Source organism: Diabrotica undecimpunctata, chromosome 9 (genome assembly GCF_040954645.1).
Source record: "Diabrotica undecimpunctata isolate CICGRU chromosome 9, icDiaUnde3, whole genome shotgun sequence".
Taxonomy (NCBI): Eukaryota; Metazoa; Arthropoda; class Insecta; order Coleoptera; family Chrysomelidae; genus Diabrotica; species Diabrotica undecimpunctata.
In genome coordinates, this window is record NC_092811.1 from 11,736,203 (window position 1) to 11,759,309 (window position 23,107).

Genomic DNA, 23,107 nt, shown 5'->3' on the forward strand with positions numbered 1-23,107 from the left:
TAAATAAATTACACCAAATTTTATTGAAATAAAATCATTTAAACTGGGTGTTCGGATTTCTATGTCACTTAATATCATATGTTGATATATGGCAAACAAAGAAGTGTTAAGAAAGTTGGACCTAAACATCAATTATTACAAACTATAGAACAACAAAATGAGCATCAGATATTGCTTGTCAAATACGTCAGCAGAGAAGATATTAAGGGAAAAAATAAAATAACATAGCTGTATCAATTAGGAATATTTTAGCCTTCTTTACAAGTTGTGACAAAGTTTTATCATCATTTACTTTTTGTCACACGGGTGATACAATGGTTCATAGAAGGTCAAAGTGTCTGTAGGGCTCACAAATGGGCACTGCATCTACCATAACCAAAGAACCCCTTTGTCATATTGTAACGTTTTTCACGTTTTTGTTATTTTCTTTCTACTAATTATTTTACTCCAATTTTTATTTTATTTTATTTATTTATCAACTTTATCTTTTATTTACTATTTTTATTCTAAAAAAGGTGGTGCTCAACTCTATTATCAATTAAATATTCTGTTTAATCTTTTACTTATTTCAATTTTATTTCCAGTATTCAGTTCCCACATCTACTCCAATTTATTCTATGCCGTAGACACATAAAATGTCTATGCCCCACGTTGGGCGCCATTGTGTCATAGTCTGACTACCCTCTGAAAGTTGTGAGCTAATGTGTAACAATAAAACTTTAAAGGTTCTTTGAGAGACCGAGCTAGACGAAACTTTACACAATTAGCTCCCAAATAAAGTTTGAAATTTTATTATTACAAATTGGCTCCAACTTTTAGAGAGTAGTCAATTTGTTACAACATGTTAAGACAAAGTTTTATCACTATTCGCTCTAAAAATGAAAAAGCTTGGATATACCTATAGCTGCCATCATGCCTGGAATTAAAGTGGCTTCTATAGAAGCTCTTCCTCTTGAGTAAGACGATAGAATCATCTGCTCGTGTGTCATACAGCCATCGGCGTAGGCGCAACCAAGTTCTCCTACAGAATGTCCAATAATTCCATCTGGCTCGATACCAAGCGCTTTTAAAACGTCAGTTAAGGCAATCTGCAAGATAATAATGTGTACAAATATTATCAGATCATATAAAATGTTAATTTATTTGAGAGTATTAATAATCAGGCAACACAGGCTATATTTCATGAACACTCATATTAAAAAAGTCCTCAAAGGAAGTGTAATCAAAAATGCACTTGACTTAGTATTTACTAACAAGAAAAACGCTGTTCCAGAAGCAACTGTATTAGATCAATTTGCAACCGGAAGTGACCATAGAATGGTAAGATGAAGATAGTCTTGAACCTAAAGTAGGAGAGAAAAAGTATGGTAACAAGTTATAAAAATGTCACATTCAAATTCAAAAATATCACAAACAAATATTGAAGAGCTTAACGAAATGTTAGTGAAACCTAAACAAGGTACAGCAAAAAAGGAAACATGAAAAATTCACAACAGACACAAGAAACCTTATGCAAAAAAGAAGAGAAATGGAAGATAAGCACACAACGAACATTGCGGACCTTAGGAATTTAAACAAAACTATTTCAAATGTCATTAGGAAAGACATAATAAGGAACATTAACGCTAAAGAAACAGACAATACCATAGAACAAAAGCCTAAAAGTTCTAAAACGAAAGTTCAAGACAGAAATAAGAATAGGACTAGCATGGACATCTTGGAAAATTGAGGGAAGTCTTTAGATCAGATATTCCTATGTGCTTGAAAAGAAAGGTGTTTGATCAGTGTGTACTTCCAGTTCTACCGTATGAAGCAGAAACATTGACCCTTACCAAAAAAGTAGTCAATACGATACAAGTGACACAAGAGCAATGGAGAGGTCAATCTCCCTCAGAGACAGAGTTTCAAATCAAATAAGTTAGGAGAAAAACTACTGTTACGGACGCAGTTAAAAAAATTTTAACGCTGAAATGGAACTGACTGGAGACGATGCTTATTGTAATTGAGGACGTCCTCCAACAAGGTGGTCAGATGACATCCAGCATATCCAGCACAACTGGATTCAGGATGTTGAAGATAGGATGTAATGGAATTATTTACGGGAGGCCTATATTTAGCAGTGGACTCAAAACAGCTAATGATAATGGTGATTAATAATCAGTGTGAAGGCTATTATGTTATAAGTAACTGTGGTTTATCAATATAATAAATTTGATAGAATAGAGGTGAATTATAGGAAAATCAATACATTTAACTGCATTTGCCATATATCGAATAGTTTATTGGTAAAAGAGGTGTCTATAATAACAACTTTAATACTGTTACTGGTACTTTAGTTAATCTTCTTGTTCTTCCCTCAAGTTACGCAATCATGAGATTCTTCTCCTTCCTACACTTCTCTTGCCCTGGATTTTCCCTTGTATAATTGAAGTATGTTGTATCTTGCACTACGCATAACATGCCCCAGGTATTGCAGCTTTCTCAGCCAATATTTCCATTCTTTTGTTGACTCTTCTCATGACTTCGTTGTTTGTTACATGCTCGGTTCATGATATCTTCACGATTCTTCTATACACTCACAGTTCAAATGCTTCCAACTTTTTAGTAGTCGACGCGATAAGTGTCCATGCTTCTATCCCGTAAAGAAGAGTCAAGAAAATATAACACCTTGCCAGCCTAACTCTCAAGTCTAATTTCAGTATCTTGCACAGAGTACCTTTCTCATTTTATTGAAGTTTGTTCGTGCTTTCTATATTCGAACTTTGATTTCTTTGGAAGAATCGTTTGTGTGAATAATTATTGTGCCAAGATAATTGTAGTTTTCAACTTGTTCAAAGTTTTACCGTTTAATTTAGTTAATATGTACATTTGCATTTTATTACTTGTTTTAGCTAACTCTAATAACTAATTGCAATGGTCGTTTACTACAAGACTTACTGAACTTAGTTTTGACAAAATATAAAGAAAACAAAATGTTAGAAATTGCTGATGAACTTTTATTATAATATCTATTGCGCTACGATGGAATAAAGAACAAAAAAGGGCTAAGCCTAATGCAATATAATTAAGTTTAGTTTTCAAAGACTTTTTCTAAAATTCTTATAACAAATATTAAAATAATTAAATAAAAAATGTTGGTTAATAATTTTAATCTTGAATTTCTTATAACTAAAAATATTTCTTTACCTGCATTGATGCAATTCCTACAAAGCAGTGAAGAATATTATCGAAAATAGTTTTTTCGCTGCTGGATAATATATTCATTAGATCAACTCCTTTCTTGGCCAAAATCTCGCACGATTTTTGAATGGATTTAGCGAAAATTGGAATTTGCATTAGGTCGCCCAACATTTGGTTCCATTGGCTTCCCATACCGGAGTAGACAAACCAAACTTGTCTTTTGTTGCCCATATAGTTCTGTAAAATAATTAATTCGTAAAAATAGATGTGGAAATTTATATGGTTTATATGGTTTTAAAAATAAGATCACTAAAATTGTTCTCACATTTTTAATATCAGAATTATCAATTGATTTAAAATATGTTCAATATTTTTGAGATGCGTCTCTGGGTCAACTTTATTGGAAAATAGTTCTTTCGATTACATGGAATTAGCTTGAGTGTAACCGTCCAAAAAATCATAGCAAAAAAGAGGAGTTCATGAAATTTCCTGGCAGTATTTCATGGACTCAATTACACTAATTTTGGCAACATTTCAAAGAAGGTACGACTGGTCGCCGATAGATGCAGTGGCCAAAATAAAAACTCGATAATTATTGGTATGTGCTGCAAATGGCTAGCCGAGAGCACACCACCAAATGGTAAATTACTTGAGTTAGTTTTTCCTGTAGTTCGTCACTCAATCTTACCATCCGATAGAGTTTTCAATCAAAATCAGAAGAATTTACTAAATCCATGGTGAGGCATGTACTAACATATTGATTCAAAACATGACAATAAACAAAGCAAATATAAAAAAACTTGGACGGTTTGATATAAAAACGTCTTAGAGACTTGATATTGTCCAAATATTACTGTATCAAAAATATTTATCATAACTTCGATCGATTTTAACTCTAATAACATATCTAGATTTTAATTATACTTACCACTGTCTCAAATTTAGTCTCTTCTCCTTCTAATAGTAAATATCCACGGTAAAGATGACCTTGGATTGCTTTGGCGAAGAACTGGTGTACCAAATTGTAAAATTCTGGATCTTTTTGTTTCTTTTTCAACTAAAATATGAAATATGACATTTAGTAACTTTTCTTATAGCATAAACAATATAGAATAACTACTTTTTAACGACTGCTGTGAGAAAAATAGACCTATTGTTTAAAAATCACAGGCAATAAAGAAAAATATGAATAGGAAGACCTTTGTAATCTCTTCAGGTAGAATATCGTAAAAATATATAAAGTGGCAATAAGACTGGTTAAGGTACAGTAGGAATGAATACATTTATTCCTATAGTTATAATTTCTTTCTATACACTTCTCGCACTCCTCTCGCAGACACCTACAACACAGGCTTTGAATTTGAGCCTGACATATATTTTTTCGAGGTTAAGCTTGCTCTGAAAACACTTAAGAAAAACAAAGCAGTAGGCTATCATTGCATTATCGCTGATGTCTCAAAGCATCTTTCGGCATGTGGATATGCCAGAATATTATATCTATTGAGCAGTTAGATCTGGTACAGTGCAATGTGTCCTGGAGATTGGAGAAAGACCATAATCATACCTCTACATAAAAAGTTACAAAAGGTTGACTACTAGCTCTAATATCTCCTGCCAGTAACGTGCTCTTCTACATCCTTCAACCGTCACCTAGAACACTTCATAAGTTGTCAAATTTACTATAATTCAACGAATATTGGACAAACGTCTTAATAATCCATAGAAGAATTTTTGCACATAAAACAGCATAAGATACTTTATAAAAAATACTACAAGCATTATTGTAAACTGTAAAAGCAAAATCTTTAGATTTTGAAAAAGTATGCATAGTGGAGATACAGCTAAATTATAATAAAATATACTTATCGGAAAAGGATGGATTTATATTAAAATACATAAAACCTGTATCAATATGTTGCCAGCATATTCATTGCGACTTTGGCAAGCTGAACATCTAAAAGTGCATAGAATCCAAATTATTTTTATTTGGAGAAATCATCTGCTTTTGTACCACTTTAGATGTAGCTGTCAATAACGTATGAATAATAGATACCACGAACTTAACGCAAAACTAACACATACCACAAATATTCCCTTGCACATTCGCCAACTCATTGCTGAAAAATGTCGTGCGAGAAGAACCTCGCAAAGATCTAGAAACAACGTAGATCTCTATATATTCAGTAGACTACGTAGGCAACTTGGAGTAGCCATCAAAGCCACAAAGAACGAAACCTTCGAACATTACATTACAAACCTTACACTTAATGACCAGACGTTATAGAAGACGACTAAGAAGCTTAAGAAACCATACTCAACTATCCCTCCCATCCGTAAACCAAATGGCGAATGGGCCTGTTCCAACAAAGAAAAAGCAGACGTCTTTGCTGAATATCTTACAAACGTATTTCAAACAGAGCCAGCAGACCCTGATGACGAAGTGGAAGAACTAATTAGCGCAGTATGTCAAATGTCCCTCCCAATTAAAAGTTTTACTCCTATAGAAGTCAAGAAAGAAATAAACAAACTTAAATCACGAAAGGCCCCAGGTTATGATTTAATCTTGGCACAAATACTAAAACAACTTCCTCTCAAGACCATTACTTTGCTAACAGTTATATGTAACCGCATGCTAAGCTTATCATACTTTTCAAAAATATGGAAATTTGCTAAATCATTATGATCCTCAAGTCAGGAAAAGAGCCACATGAATTAACATCTTATCGACTCATCAGCTTACTCCCAAATGTAAGCAAAGCTTTTGAAAGATTAATGCTACACAGGAATTTCACAGGAGGATTTCGGGAAAATCACTTCACTACCCAACAAGTTCATCGAATGATAAATAAAATATTAAAAAGTCTTACTGCAACGCTATATTTCTAGACATCTCACAAGCGTTTGACAAAGTCTGGTACAGAGGTCTGCTTTACTAAGTAAAAAAGCACTATCCAGTAACTTTTTTCTCCTACTTAAATCCTACATATTAAATTGATATTTCTCTGTAAAATTCAAAGACCAACAATCCAACCTCTGTCCTCTCAACTCCGGAGTCCCGCAGGGTAGTGTTCTAGGGCCGCTGCTTTTCTCACTCTATACAGCCGATATACCAAAAACTAATAATACTACAATCGCTTCCTTTGCTGACGACGTAGCAATACTAGCTGTAAATAAAAATCCCATACAAGCCTGACAAAACCTGCAACATCATTTGAACATACTCAGTGATTGGTATACGAAATAGAGAACAAAAGTAAATAAAACAAAATCAATTCAAATAACATTTTCCAACCGTCACACATGCCCACCTGTAAGAATGGAAAATGTAAGAATAGCAACGGTAACAGACGCTAGATATCTTGGCCTTTATCTTGATCAACGTCTCACTTGGAAGAAATATATCCAGATCAAAAGAAAAGAGCTCGACTTAAAATTCCGCAAATGTATTAGCTCCTTGGACTTAACTCAAAACTTAACATCCAAAATGAAATTCTTCTATACAAAGCAATACTCAAACCTACCTGGTTCTACGGACTACACCTATGTGGCTGAGCAAAGCCAACGTCGCTGAATACCATCCAAAGATTCCAGTCTAAAGTGCTAAGAACGATAGTGGATGCACCATGGTACGTAAGTAATCAAACACTTCACTACGACATAAAGATTCCTTTCATCAGAGAAGAAATCCATCGAGCCACGGAGTCATAAAATGAACATACCATTCACCATGAAAATGAGCTTGTAAGGGAATTATTCAACAATGGTCCAGACACAAGAAGACTAAATAGAAGTTGGTCCCAAGACCTACTTCAAAACTAAACCAAGACAGAATAAGGTGAGAGATCATTGCATGTCTCTCCTTCACGCCCAAAACCTGTAAACACATTTGCTTAATACTCTATAATGATGTAGATTGTAAATAAACATAATTATAAAAAAAATAATGTATATAGTACATCGCTTAGATTATAACGTAATAATAACATGTTTATTGGAAATATCACTTGGTCCAAACGTTTGAACAATAATAAAATGTGTTTTTAATCTTTGACTGAGGAATCAAAAAAATTCACACTTAAGTATTACTGAAAATTCGCGGTCAGAGAATACCAAATTAATATGTAAATTGTAAAAATAAGTGATCCTAAATACCTTAGTTGAGAAAATCATTCTTCAATTGTCTTACCGTCTCAATAATTTTGTCAATTCCTTCTTCGGTCCTAGTTGAGGCATTCAGTAAAACTGGGAAAGCAATTTTCTTAAGAACCTTCTCTTTCGGATTAGCTTTGAACACGGCGTGTCCGAAATACGAGCTTATTCCCAACGCGTTGACAGCTACATACGTGGGCTTCCACTTTTTGTTCTCAGTAAGGACTTTAAACTTTCCATCAACCAATGCCTTAATGTCTGGGTTGGGTTTGCTGTATTGAAGTGTGGCTGGAATGCAGTCGCTGTCTAGGGCTACAAGTGCGTTTACTATTGAAAATAGAGAAGATGACGCTTCGGCATGCCCTGTAATAGTTTTAACAGAACCAATTGAAAGAGGTTTTGGTCGATCCTTGCAGAAAACTCTTGCTAAGCCATTAAGCTCCCGTTTGTCGATTTCCTGTAAATAAAAAATGTCTTCCTGTAAAAATATTTAAAATTATCCAAAAGAATTACAATTTTTTAAAACGTTTTCAGTTCAGTCAGACCTTCATCAGTGAAACCTGGATAGGTCAAATTTTGACTGTTAAATTACTAAAAATGTGGAAAACACTTAAATTTAAACGTAGTTGAAACTAGTTATGAAACTAGGTGTAAAAACCTTTGAATTAAATGACACTCATGGTTAAATGTAAAGGTAACGTGACACGAGGTCGATGTTATATATTTCAGATAAAGGGAACATACATTTTTCCTTCTCGAAAGGAGGACGACTTTGTCCAACAGTTAATCAACAGTTCCAACAGTTCCAACAAACTGACTAGGCCCGGGAGAAAGTAAATTGAACCCATTCACTGCCATGTTTCAAATCTGGAACAATTGTTAGTTTCGCTCCTGGTTAAAAGATGTCACTGTTGGTCTTAAATCTGATTAACTATTTGTGTTCGGTAGTGTCAAAACAACACGTGAATACTGAATTTATCCACTGGTTTTGTATAAGTGGCTTTTGTGGTGTGATTCATATCAAAATAATTTCTAGTTTTTATATGTTCCAAAAATGGAACTTGGCTGTATACGTTGCTAATTGAGGTTTTTCTTTTTAGTTTGGAATAATGGATGTGAAAACATTTTATGGACAGAAAACGAGTTGTTTATCTGATACTCTGAACAATCTAATCGATGACCTAAATTAGAAGCAGTTTGATTCTGCAGACATCTACATTTATCCTCTAGCGGAAGATTCTGAATCAACGGATGATGTGAATTTTAATGATCTTTCTGATAAATTTTCATCAAGGATTCTAAACGCCCCAGCTTAGGCAACTCTTATTTCACAATGCGAGACACAAGAGGCTGAAGATTTTTTTCTCGACGAGCGATTATGAACTTCTAATAAATATGGCTCAATCTAATAAAAGAGCGAATAAATCAAATATACAAAAGTACTGGAAAAGAGGTGGCTTATCCCAAGATAAACACCAAGAAAATATTTCACTTTCAGATCGAAGTAACGTTCAGTGTGAAAGTGCAATCGATTTCTTTACACTTTTTGGTGTGGGAATTTCTTTGAATACATAAAAGACGAGACTATAAAGTATGCCCGATACAAAAATACAAACACATCATTTAAGGTTACGATTGAAGAACTCAAAGTATTTTTTGCAATCCTACTAATTTCTGATTATTCTTAAAGGCCTAGAAAACACGCACTGGAGTTTGGATTTAGATCTCAGAAACGAAGCAATCACCAACGCAATGTCGAGAAATGGTTTTAGAGAAATTTTACAAAATTTACGTTTTTCAGATAACCACTCAGCTACAAAACAATGATAGTTTGTTAAAATAAGGCCACTCATAGAACATTTAAACAATTCATTTATAAAATATGTGCCGGTTCGTGAAACCATATCAGTATTTGTTTATGAATCCATGATACCGTACTACAGCCACCATAGCTGTCATATCTTGTGGATACTGAACCTTACCAAGGAAAAGGAACCTTACTAGGAGAGAGTAACTTAGGGCTAGATGGATTTATAGTTACAACTTTTGCCGAGATGATGAAGCATAATTTTGCAGATCAAAAATTTTACTTTTTTATTAACAACTTTTTTACTGGACTTCCGCTGCTAAGGGCCGTGAGTGAATTGGGATATGGTTGCACGGGCACGATTAGACATAATATAATTGGGAAATACTTCTTCTTCTTCTTCCACTTCTTGGAGATCTTTCGATCTGTTTAATTCTGAAGCTGCCTCTGGTTAATTTCCTGGGAGGTAGATTGCCAACTATCCCTCCATCTTTTAGGTGGTCTTCCGGGAGGTCTTGAACCGGGCGGGTTGTTTTCTAGGGCAATTTTTAGGAGTCTATTCTCATCCATTCGCCTTACATGACTGTACCACATCCTTTTACGCTGCCTTCCCCATCTTACAATATCTTGAATTTTGACCTTCTCTCTAACGTTTGTATTTCCCACCCAGTCTCTCCTTGTTTTGCCCACTATTGTTCTTAGGGTTTTCATCTCGGCAACCCTTAGCATCTGTTTCGTTTTGTTGGTATCTTCGCGCACTTCTATGCCATATGTCATGATCGGTTGTATGCAAGTCTTGTAGATTCTAATTTTACTATCTGTGCGCATATACGGATTTGACCAGACTATCTCCCGCAGACATCCCGACAATGCGGATGCTTTGTTGATCTGACTCCTTAGATCCTTTACTGGGTCGTGTCTGCTTGATATATCTATGACCAGATATCTGAATTGCATCACCTGTTCTATGGGTTTGTTCTCAACCACTAACTTACATCTGAGCAGATCTTTTGCTATTGTCATACATTTAGTTTTGTTGGTAGAAATGCTCATATTTAGTTGGCGGCTTATTTGAAAGAACTGAAAGAGCTGTCTCTGAAGATCATCTTCTGATTCGGCAATAATTGATGCATCATCAGCGTAACACACCATACAAATTCTTTTGTTGCCCATTCTGTATCCGAGATTGAGAGATGTTACTTTGTTTATAATTTTGTCCATGAGTAGGTTAAACAAGAAGGGGGTTAAACTGTCGCCTTGTCTAATTCCTACCGGTGTTTGAATATTTTCAGTGAATTGGTCTCCTGCTCTAACTTTGGTTACATTGTTGTTATTTAGGTTATGGACTATCTTTGTTATGTTGGTCGGCGTTTTCTTTTCTATTAATATATTTAGAATGTCTCCCAGGCGAACGCTGCCAAACGCCTTTATCAGATCAATGAAGCAAATATATGCTGGCATGCCGAACTGTATAGCTTTTTCTTTTACTTGTTTTATTATGAATACTGCATCTGTTATAGACCGCCCTCCTGTAAAACCTTGTTTTTCAGCATTAGTGATTTGTCATTCCAATTTGTCCTTAAAAATACTTGTGAAATTGGGAAATGCGCGTTGGATAAAAACACAATGAAAAAATAGGTTAGAGGATCTGTTGATTCATATACAAGTTCTGATAAGGTATAAATTATCCAGTGGAAGGTTAATGCCATCGTCCACGTGACTTCAAATTTTTAGGGCGTTCAACCTACAACATCGGTACGTCGTTATTCTGCAGCAAAAAAAAATACATAACGATAGACGTTCCTTACGCAATTCAGTAGTATAATACTCATATGGGAGGTACCGATTTAATGGATAGAAATATCGCTAACTATAGACCAAAAGTGCGTAACAATAAATAATGGTGGCAATCTAATAACATTTGGGGGGGTTAAGCGTGATAATTTAGGATTGAAGCTGTAGATGAATCGACTAAACCCCTCTAATGAATTGTGTCCACTCTGATAAAGGCTGTCACCATTGTAGAAGACGTCTGTCTCAATGTCCTTATCAATGCCTCTACAATTTTTAGGAGATATTTATCCCTGCGAGCGGGGCAAGGCTTACTGGTTCCACTAGTCTTAACTGACTGGTTCCGCCCTCGCGGATTTACAAGAGGGTAGGGAAATCTTTCTGGAAAGGAAGGGAATTAAGGACTTCTCGGTCTCAGGTCCTGCAAAGAGTGAGAGGTTATAGGCTTACGTTAGAAGCCGGAGCACTGCATAAGCGAAATGTGTATCTCTTCTAGTCTCGACCTGTAACGGCTAGGAATAACAAAACAAATTTCGAATTTACAATGTATTAACTAGACTGTACACTACAAAATATCAGTTAGGACCAAAAATGTTCGATCAGGCGCGAAGGGAGACGAGAAGAGACAAGCAAGGAATTAAAGGTCGGACAATTCCGTATTATTAGATACACCTTGGGTTAGTATATAGATCTTAGTTACCTTCGCGTATCTAGGCTCTAGCTAGGGAATACGCCTCCAGTCTACAGGGATTTGAGATTGCGAACCTTCGAATCTCCAGTTGCCGACACTTATACGTCACACTATCCCGTCGAGTTAAATAACGCGTCCACTGTCTGCGTATCGTCCGATCTCCACACTATGGCGTGGAGCGTCTGGCGTGACCACTTCCCACTAACGCCGCTGGCCCCCTTGTTCGCTTTTTTATCAGCCCGTGTTCTCAATTTTCAGTCGTAGTACCAAGGTCGCGTTATTGTTTTTTTTTGGTGACTGATCCCCGTGTTGTATTTCGGCGGAGGTCTATGTTTTGAAACGTGATTTAAACAACCTTGGTGGCCTGATATTTGAGACTCGTGTAATACATTTAAACTGGGTCGAGTTTTCAATCTTTGTTTATTGTAAAATGTTTACGCAAATATGTTACCTACTAGCTATGAATTTATTTGTTCTTTAATCAATTTGGAATATGTAATAATTTCTTAAATAATTATTTCTCTTTACTAGGCTAATTGTCCCTTAATTTTTCCTTCTTTATTTCCTTGCTATATTTCCGTTACATTACTCCCTTCGCAAAAAAAGAAATGGCCTAAGAGGCCTTTTCCTTTTCCAACCCATAATAATTATTCTACTTACATCTTACATTACTTATATCCTACTATATTCTTTTATATTAAGTCCCAATTATTATGTTATATTATATTGTTTCTTATAGAATATTGGGCGGTGGTCAGCGAATGTATCGTGCTGCCCCCGTATTGTACCTATGTGTATGACAAGTTGAGTACTTTTGTATTAAATTCCTTTTGAAATTTACAAGTGAAAACATTCTTGACTTATTACAGTGTTTTGTGACTACATGTGTCACTTATTCTAAATTCTAAAATTCTAAAATTGTTCTATCCGAATGTAACTCGCGTTTCTCGGCAATCGCGGTTTTGCTTATGATCGTTCACTATCGACGTATCCCTGTGGGGATTTTCGCACTTCACTCGCGTCGTCTTGGCTTTTAATGTCCGTTTGCCAATTTTCACGTACCGCGTTAACTATCTTGTTAGTGCTGTCTATCTCCATTGGGATGCTCTCGCTGGTTTGGTCTTTTCTGGTTGGTACTGGTTTAATTTGCCGCGTTATACTTCTGACAAATTGGTGTCTGGTATGTGTTTGCTGCATATCTTTGTTCAATGTTCATCTTCTGATTCTGGTTGCTCATTGCTTGTATTCAGGTGTATATTTTGTTCTTTGTTCTTTGATTTTTGGTGTCGGTGTATTACCCAGCTGGTGAAGTTTGTCCATAACCCTGCTATGATTATGTAGCTGCATCCTATTGTTTGGTATATTTTTAACCCATTCAGTATTATTCCACAAGCATATATAATTTTTCTATATATTAAATATACGCCAATTAGGCTACTGGTGATATTTCCTAATGTGGATAACCATCCCCATATTCTATTGAGGGTGGAGTGAGCGATCTCTTTTAGTTCATTTTCGTCAAATATTTTGGTTAATGTGTACCCTTGATTTATTGTCTCTAGGCCTGCTGTTCTTCTGGTGATTATGTTCTCTTTTCTTTCTGATCCGAACGTGACTATCCTTTGTGCGTCTTGTATTTCTTATTGTGTGTATATTCCGCCAGCTGCTAATGGTTGTAGTGGTACCATGTCTATTAATGATTCTGCTTCTACTGTGATTTCTGTTGGATTGACTGCCTTGGTTGGGTCTGGTGTCAAGCTGACCCATTGTTCTTCTATGTAGTACATCGGGGGTGTTACATGGTTGCAATCTATTTCTTCGGCGTAATCTTGGACTATTCTTGTTACTGGTGACATAAATTTTGACTGGTTTAGTAGTGAGATCGGTAGTTCATGGAAACATTTGTTTGTTCTTCGTATGGTCACTGGTTTCGGTGTGCATTGCATTATGTAAAGTACTTCTCTTCCAGTGTACCCTGGCATGTTCTGCATAAGTTGACTGACAGCGTTAGGTAAAGATGGGGCCATTAGTAATCTGTTTTTTAAAATTTCTCTCTTTGTTTGACATCGACGCAGTACTGTGTCTAAGTATAGATTCTCTATTTCTCTTTGGTAGGCTTGTTCGGTGTAAAGGAATTTGCTATTTATGTAGGTCATTAGGTCTACGTTTTGGGGAAGGAGTGGCATACTAGGATTAGGATTTTTGTTCACCTTTTGTCTGCTTTAATCTCTAACGCATAAATTTTATATAAAATTCAACACCACAATAAAATTCAACCTAACGCTGATGAAGTTGTTGAAAGGATGCGTCCTTTGGATTTATTAGGGTTTATAAGAAACATTGTGACAACATATCTACTACTCAACCCTCGACAACCAAAACCTGATAAGACAAAGTTAGAAACATTATTTCGAAAAATTCCAGGATCTGTTTCACAAAATATGTAGGCAAAATTTATAAAACAAACCCAACTTTTGGATGCGGTATTTGTAAAATTAATGTACATCCTATTAATTGTTTTAAATCTTTTCATGAAAAACATATATAGATCCTCTCCAAATGTTAACATTTTTTTATCAATAAATATTTAAGTTTAAATTGAAGTTGTTGATTTTTTATTACATACTTATAACCATGTTCCAAAATTGGAGCAAAAAAATTTTTAGACACAGGGCTATTGTGAAAAGTTCTAGAATTTTTTTAATATTTTTCTATAAGTTCAGAACAAAAAATTGACCTGTAGGCGCTATAAAATTAAAAAAATAAAGTTTGGCAGCGAATGGGTTGCTAATTTTGTATTGCCAATTCGGATGCTTTGTATTGTATATCCGTTATGGTCTTCTCATAAGTTTTGATAGTGTTTTTTGTTAGTATGCGTAAATTAGTTACTTGGGCAATTGAATGTTAAAGAGAAAGCAATATGTTTGGCGTATAAATACTGAGATACTCGTGTATTTAGATTTCTTACCTTTAATCCGCATCCATAAGTTTCTAGATACTCTATATCATTTGGTTTAATCCTACATTTCTCATAGAAGTCCTCCAAAAACTCAACCATATTATTTTCATCGATGGACATAAAACGGTCGGCAGTTGTTCCATCAAACCGTGTAGCAATGTGTTCAATACTGGCGTAATGTTTTCTGCATTCAGAAGATTTTTGAACCACCATCAACACAACTCCTTCACTGCGAGCATATCCACTAGCTACAATAAAAGCATATTATTTATTATTTAATATTTATTATTAAAACAAGAAAGTACGGTATCACACCTACCATCGGCATCAAAAGCTTTAGTACTTCCGTCCTTGGATAGAAAGCCTAGTTCTTCGTACAGTTCGTGAAACTCTCTAAGCGATGCTAAATTCGTAGTTCCAACAATAACTGCTTCGCACTGTCCTGATTTAATAGCACAGTACGCCAAACGGAGAACTTCCATGCCTGATATCCAGTTACAATCATAGGCTACACTTGGACCTGAAGTAAACAAAAAATATAAGAAAACTTATTTAAAATTATATTGGCGTAAATTTTTGTTTATTATAGAGGTGCAAATATTGACTCCGATCACTATCTCATAGCTGGACGTATTAGAGTACGTATATCAAACGCCAGGAACGATAAAACTAAACCAAAAATAATCAAATATAATGTTGATAAATTAAAGTGTACTGAAGTCGAAAGAAACTTCCAAATATGCTTAGATCGTAAAATATCAGAACATCTCAGAAGTGAGGTATATCCCACTGAACTTAACACAAATTGGGAGTTTATGAAAACCACGCTCAAAGAGACCGCAGAGGAAGTGCTGGGTGAAGTACCCAAGAGACAGCGAAAAAACTGGTTTGATGAGGAATGCCAACGAGTAACGAAAGAGAAAACGACGCGTATCTAAAAATGATCAACAGAAGGACTAGGAGCAATGTTGAAGAATATCGAGTAAAGAGACGAGAGGAAAAATAAAAACACAAACAGAAAAAGCGGCAACAAATCAATAAAGAGTTCGAAGAAATGGAAAACCTTAATAGAGAACAGGAATACAGAAAATTTTACAAACAGGTTAACACAAAAAGAAAAGTTTTCAAGTCACAAGCGAACCAAATCAAGGCCCTTAACGGAATTCTTTTAAACGAGAGAGTGGAAGTACTAGAAAGATGGCAGGAACATTTTAGTACGCTACTTAATGGAAAAAGTAGAGCTGAAGGTAGATATGATATAGAAATAGAACAGGAGGATACTGAACTACCAACTTTGGAAGAAATAAACAAAGTAATTCAGTCTCTAGCCAGAAACAAGTCACCCGGAGCAGACAACCTACCCGCAGAAATATTTAAATGTGGCGGTCAAACATTTGTAATCCTCCTTCACAAACTACTAATACAGGTATGGCTAGAACGCGCGTTACCAGAAGATTGGAATACTGAAATTATATGCCCCATATACAAGAAAGGAGACGTTCTTGAATGTTCCAACTTTAGAGGGATTTCCCTTCTTAATACAGCGTACAAAATTGTTTCCCTGATACTTAACGAACGACTGGCACGGTATACTGACAATATAATAGGATCCTACCAAAGAGGCTTCTTGAAAAATAAATCTACCATTGATCACATATCATCCATCAGACAAATATTAGAAAAAACGACGGAGTACGACATAGATTGCCATTACATCTTCGTAGACTTTAAGGCAGCGTACAATACTATTGACAGGTCCCAATTATATTCGGCGATGATTGAATTAGGAATACCAAAAGGATTGGTAGAATTAATTAAAATGACAATGATGAAAGTCGAATGTAAAGTGCGCGTAAAAGGGGATGTTTCAAAACCATTTAAAACCAACAGAGGACTTCGTCAGGGAGATGCGCTATCATGCACGCTGTTCAACCTAGCGTTAGAAAAAGTTATGAGAGATTCGGGAATAAACTTAAAAGGTACGATATATACCCGTAGTATACAAATAATGGCATACGCTGATGATATCGTCATAATTGGAAGAACCCAAAATGAAGCAGTGGAGTTTCACACGTATCAAAAATGCCGCAGAAGACATCGGACTTCTGATTAACATCCAGAAAACTAAATATATGCCGGCCATATCAAGAATTGAACAAAATAACTTAGAGGTGCAACACGAAACGATAGAAATGGTAGAAGAATTCTGCTACTTAGGATCACTGGTAGACTACAAAAATAACACATCCAACGAGATAAAAAAAAAAGAATAAGCGTGGCTAACCGCTGTTATTTTGGCCTGGGCCCTCAACTAAGAGCGAAAAGTATGTCAATAGCAACAAAGTGCAAACTTTATAAAACAATAATACGCCCAGTGCTCACATACGGATCGGAAACATGGGCAATGACGACCCGAGATGAAGAGTTACTGCAAGTCTTTGAAAGAAAAGTATTGAGGACCATATATGGCGGAGTAAACGAACAGGATCTGTGGAGAAGCCGATATAACTTTGAACTCTATAGACTTTTTGGTGATGCAGATATTGTGAAGACCATCAAAATAAACCGCCTAAGGTGGGTGGGCCACGTTATGCGGATGGATGAGAGTGATCCCACTAAAATAACTATGCTAAACAGGTCGGTCGCAAGAAGAAGAAGGGGGTGACCTAAACTCAGATATCTGGACGATGTACAGGAAGATCTGAGGGAGATTGGAGTGAGGGGCTGGAGAAGACAGACACTCGATAGGGAAGGATGGAAGAATGTTTTGAAGCAGGCCAAGGCTCACGAAGGGTTGTAGCGCCAACTGATGATGAAATTTTTGTTAATTACCTATAATTAATTAGTTTTTAAAAAAGAATTTAAGTAAAACTTACCTCTAAGATTTAAAAAATAGGAAATACGATTGGCCAACATAGCTCTTGAATGGCCAGTTATACCAAATCCACTGACTACAGATTCCATAAACAAGTGGTCGTCTTCTCCAACAGTAGAACCCATGAAACAACCAATTCTTCTTCCTCTAAACTCAGAAGGGCGAATTCCTAAAATATAACCATGTGGAAATGTATATCATAATGGTTTATATAAGTGAGTAGAAAAACTTGTTAACGATCAACACAAACATTAAAACAATTTTTCATTAAATATCTCACCTGCATCAGCTAACGCTTCCAAGGCTCTTTCCAATGCCAAACGATGCATTGGATCAGCATACAAACTTTGTTGTCGATGAATACCAAAAAAGGAGTGATCGAACTGCTCTGAGTTGATACATCCAACAAGTCCACTGGCATTATTAAAAGTACCTGAAATTACAGAACGGGAAGTTCTTGTGAATTAATATAAGTATATTAACAAATTAATATGTAGTCGCGGTAACTTTAAGAAGGATTTTAAAGAAATTTATAAGGGACAGTGAATAAAAACTATTAAGCAATACTCTGTCTATATTTTATTGTTCCCGTTTCAGACAAGGAGTCACTGAAGATATTAATGGAAAAGTTAATAGCTGAAACATTGTTTGTTTACAAAGTTCATGCAGAGTAACAATAATGTATCTATTCCAATTCATGCGGCTATTAGCTTAAGTCAGAAGTACAAGTTTCAACAAGCATAATGTCGGGCTCTTTTTCAAAACTTAAAATTAGTAAGTCAAAACTACACTGGGTGCAAAATTAACCGGACACTTACGATTTTTCCTAAAAACTGGAGTTTAAAAGAGTTTAAGATGTTCCCAATTAAGTATTTAATAGTAGACAACATTTAAAAGTCAAATTTATTACAACTCAAGAATGTTACTCAGAAAAAACAATAAACAATTCAAAAAATTAAAAAATCCGCAAAGAAAAAAATATTATTTTTTATTTTAATATAAACAATTTTTATGGAAAACAATGTTTAGTAGAGTGTATTACCTCCACGAGCCCTAATTACGGCTCTCATTCGATCAGGCATACTTCGGATAATGGCAGCAAAGTCTGCTTGAGAGATTCGCTCCCATTAGTCACGAACTGCTTGCTCCAAATCATTCATGGTTTCAAACTCACCATGGTTACGTCGAATACGTCGTCCCAGAATATCCTATGCATGCTCTATTGGATTTAATCTGCACTTCTTGGCGGCCATGGTAATAAACGAATTCCAACTTCATCCAAGTAATCCCGTGTTATTCTTGCGATGTGCGGACGAGCATTATATTGCATTAGACGAAAGTTTTCTCCAATAAATGGGGCAAATGGCACTACATGATCTTCCAAACATTGCTGAATATACCGTTGAGAGTTCAAACTGCCCTCTTGAATTGTAACAAGTTCTGTATGAGCCTCTAGGGAAATGCCTGCCCACACCATTATACCACCTCCAGCAAATTGAACTCTCGGAGCAAAATAACATTGCTGATAACGTGCACCAGTTCTTCTCCATATCTTATGCCGTCCATCCGATGAGTATCTGTTACATCTTGATTTATCCGTGAAAAGCACTCCAATCGTCGACACTCCAATTAAGATGTTCGCGAGCGAAGTGTAAACGTTGCCTCCGATGATCTGCTGTTAATAGAGGTCCCGTGACAGGTATTCTGGACCTTAATCCATATTCATTTAAGCGTCTTCGAACGGTATAAATGGAAACTGTGTTTCTATAGACATCATTTAATCGTTGAACAACTACTGGTGCTGCTAATGTACGATCGCGTAATGCTTGTAACTTAAGAAAGCGATCTTCAACTTGACTTTTGGTTCTTTGTCTACCTTGACCTGGTCTCCTAGGTATTGTCCTATTTCCCGAAATCTTTGTATTGCATCAGACACTGTACTTCGAGAAATTCCTAAAGCATTTGCGATATAACGAATGCTCCGCCCATCATCCTGTAAAGCAACAGCTTGTGCTACTTCTTCTGGTGTCATAATTTTTTTAATGCAAGTTTTAAACAGGAGACAATCAAAAACCTACAGCCAAACTTATAATCAGGTACAGTACCACAATAAACTTAAATTAATACTAAGCCAATATTTCACATTAATAACAAAACGTATGTGTAAAAGTGTTTTTGTTCGCAAAAAACATCTAAACAGGTTTAAACAAGAAAAAACTTTTCGCTAATAAGGCATAAAATACAATTTCAAACAAATTAAACAAGTTTCGATCTAAACACCAACAAAAAACAAAAAAATTGAGTGTCCGGTTAATTTTGCACCCCAGTATATTTTACAGCATGATATTTGGAATATAGACGAGACAGGGACTGGGACTGTTCAAAACTGGTAAAAATCATAGCGAAGAAAGGAGAGAACATTTTCTCCCATGTTTGTTTTTCCACGTGAGTTTTACAAGGAGCACTTTATACGTGATGAGCTAGTAGGTTATTGCGGTACTGCTAACCCAAGTGGCTAGATAGCAGGCCAAAACTTTTGTTTTTTATGAAGCAGTTTGAAAAAAAAGTAAGGTGCTCAAAAGAGTTGCCGGTTTTAGTTTGTTGAACAACCACAATGCTCATCTTTATATCGAAGTCCTTGACTATTGTACAGAGCACGGCATTACTCACTTGTCGTTCCCTCCCCACACAACAGATAGAGTTCAACCACTGGATGTTTCCGTTTTTAGTCCATTTAAAAAGTTTCGTGGCTCAGAAACATCCGACAAGGGACAGGACTAAATTTCGAACAGCTAATAAGAACAGCTGAAGATAGAGAAGAGTTTAAAATTGTAGTAGCCAACCTCCGGTGAGGAGAGAGCACTTTAAGAAGAAGAAGAAAAAGTTTTTCAACGATGCTATGTGTGGATGGATAAAATCTCAACACAGTCTCAATTTATGACATCCCAAGTATAGAAGTAAAGCAGTAACACCAACAAATGTACAGGCAGGATTTCGTTCTACAGGAATATGAGAATTTAATAGAAACATTTTTAATAAAGAAAACTTTCTTTATTAAAAGGAACCGGAGATGGTAATGAGGAAGCCAATGAATGTTAGGCAACTTAAAGAGTCTCAGTATCTCGATGAACCTGAACCGTCGTATTATGCCAACCAACCAGGACTTCTCCCTACCAACAAACCAGGACCATATCAACAGGGATCATCGCAGACCAACCTACCAGGATCATACCATGCCAAAGTTTTGCCTTTTAGCCAAAACTATATCAACCATGTCAACCAATGTCAACTCAGCCACGTTAACCAACCAAGAACCTACCAGAACCATCCCACACCGAAGTTCTACCTGCCAGCCCTATCGATATAAGACCTCTGTCAAAAGCTGGTCCTCGAAAAAATAAAAAACGCAAGAGCTTAACATCTGCAATTTTGACTAGCACACCTGTCAAGGAGAAAATTCGCAATGAAGAGTTAAAGAGGAAGGGAACAATAAAGTGCAAAGAGGATAAAATAAAGAAAAAAGTATTTGACTTAAAAAAACGATGACCTACGAAAAAAGCAGAGAAAAAGAAGGAAGCTGTAACAGGGAAAAAAAGGAAAGGCAGAAAAAGAAGAAGAAGTGGAAGAAAATTACTTTTACCTCCCTAGAAAATTATTCCAAAACGTATAAATGAGTGGAAGTTTGCAAAATAAACAGTACGTTATTCTGTGATATCTACATATAATGATACTACTCTAAAAGAGTAACAAACTGATGTTAGCTTAGCACATAAGTTGCCAACCTGTATTTCGAAAATTATATAATTTTTTTCTCCTAATCTACTTTCAGTCTGTTCCTACTGAACCATATATGAGCTTGATTCAAATGAACATTTGCAATATGTAGAAGATTGTTTAAAGACGATACTAAGACCAATATATTCGTGTCATCGGCAAGCTTACCAGATGAATGTTGTCCTTATTTTTTATAATATCTATAGCTACATTATTAACGTAAAAAACAAATACCAAAGGGCCTATAATACTGCCTATGGGATGACTATAGTAAGAGATTCCTCCTCGGAGAAGTGCTTGACTCCTTGATTTTATATAACTACTTTTTGCTTACGTCTTGTTAAGTAAGATTTTATTCAATGATAAGGTCCCCTAATACTATATCTGTTTAATTTTTCCAGTAAAATTGAGTGGTTCAAACTATCAAAAATCTTCAACTTTGACAAAACCGGCAGCAAACTAATCCATAAAATTATAAACAGCAATCTCGATTGATTGTCGTTTAAATAGCTATGTTGACTTAATAAATTTTGAAAATAGAAAAAGCTCAGAAGCTTCACAAACATCGTTGATTCAAATAATTTGGAGAAAGAAGAGAGGTGGCTGATAGGACGATAATTTTCCAGAAGTTCAGGATCACCCTTCCTAAACAGAGGTTTACCTAATGCTAATTTCAATACATTGAAAAATAGAGCTGAAATTTCATCATATCCTGAGCTAAGAGATGTAAATGATAGAGTTATAGAGTTAAAAAGTCAAAACAAATTAAATAACTTTCTTAGCAAAATTAATCTTTAAACTTGCCAGGAGAAGAGTACTTAAAAAAAAACGATATATCTACCGAAAAAATATTGTATCGTGTAAAGAGAAACTACATAGATAATGTATACATTTTTTTTATTATGGACTTACCTTCTTCAAATCTTTGTTCCAAAAGTATCTCATTCTCAAAGAGCCTTTGTTTGAACTCCCCGATATTGGTACTCTTTGGAAAAAGACCTCCGATTCCCGAAATCACAACATCATCAGGCACAATATTCATTTTCGATTGTGAGATGCACAACTCTACCGAAACAAACAAACAACCAAAATGAACGTTGACTATTGTGCACTTCTATTTATGGTGATCAGGATTTTTTTATTATTATTCATTAATTAATTCGAGGAAGTGTCACCAAAGTTCATTTGGAACAATAAGGGAAATATTTGTTTGCGTACCTAATGAATATTCATTTCAAATTTTTCAACATTGACCCTATAGGTTTATAGAGTTTCAATTTTATTATTCTAAGTTATCGACTACGTCATCGATTAGTGAAGAACGATTACTTATTAATCTTCTATGCTCGATTTAAAAACGCATCTTTCCCTTTCGATAAAATTAACAAAGTCTGCAGACCTAATATTTGGCCCAAAGAGGCTGCTGTTAGGGGATTTAACTTCAAAAGAAATTTTCAGCGCATAAAGAAGACGGAGGACGAAATCTAGAAGCTTCTATAAACTTCTATCAAAATAAACTAATTCGTCAGGTACGGTTTACCTTGTTTTTTACCTTTACCTTTTATGTTTCATGTTAATTTGCAGTGTATTTCAAATAAAGTCAATATGAGCAATGCTTTTCTTGCCGGTCAAATTTTATATGACTCGTATGTTTTTCGGAGCACTGACAAAGTGAAAAAAATTTAAAACTAATTAGCATCTCCGGCTTTTCATTAGCTAATTTCTTTTGTAGAGTAAAAAAGAACCAAGGTTCTTTTTAGTACTCTAGGTGGAGGTGGAGTTGCAATTTATGTAAAAGAAAATCTTATGTATTTTTCTCTTAGTCTAAATGAATATACTGTAGGGCAAAGTTCAGAGTTTTGTGCAATTTATGTACCTTCA

At 35.4% G+C, this 23,107-nt stretch overlaps 1 protein-coding gene across 1 annotated transcript in view; it reads right to left on the reverse strand.

The window, feature by feature from the left end:
* Positions 1–22,323, reverse strand: part of LOC140449533 (fatty acid synthase-like) — a 70,016-nt gene extending 47,693 nt beyond the window's left edge. Inside the window, exons 1-9 of the mRNA XM_072542736.1 lie at positions 22,139–22,323; positions 17,733–17,885; positions 17,454–17,621; positions 14,897–15,097; positions 14,587–14,825; positions 7,367–7,786; positions 4,109–4,237; positions 3,187–3,417; positions 899–1,088 (exon numbers count right to left, since the gene is read on the reverse strand). Coding sequence (XP_072398837.1) covers positions 899–1,088; positions 3,187–3,417; positions 4,109–4,237; positions 7,367–7,786; positions 14,587–14,825; positions 14,897–15,097; positions 17,454–17,621; positions 17,733–17,885; positions 22,139–22,268 — 1,861 coding nt within the window. The 5' untranslated portion in view covers positions 22,269–22,323. The remainder of the gene's footprint in view (positions 1–898; positions 1,089–3,186; positions 3,418–4,108; positions 4,238–7,366; positions 7,787–14,586; positions 14,826–14,896; positions 15,098–17,453; positions 17,622–17,732; positions 17,886–22,138) is intronic.
* Between the last annotated feature and the right edge of the window lie 784 nt (positions 22,324–23,107).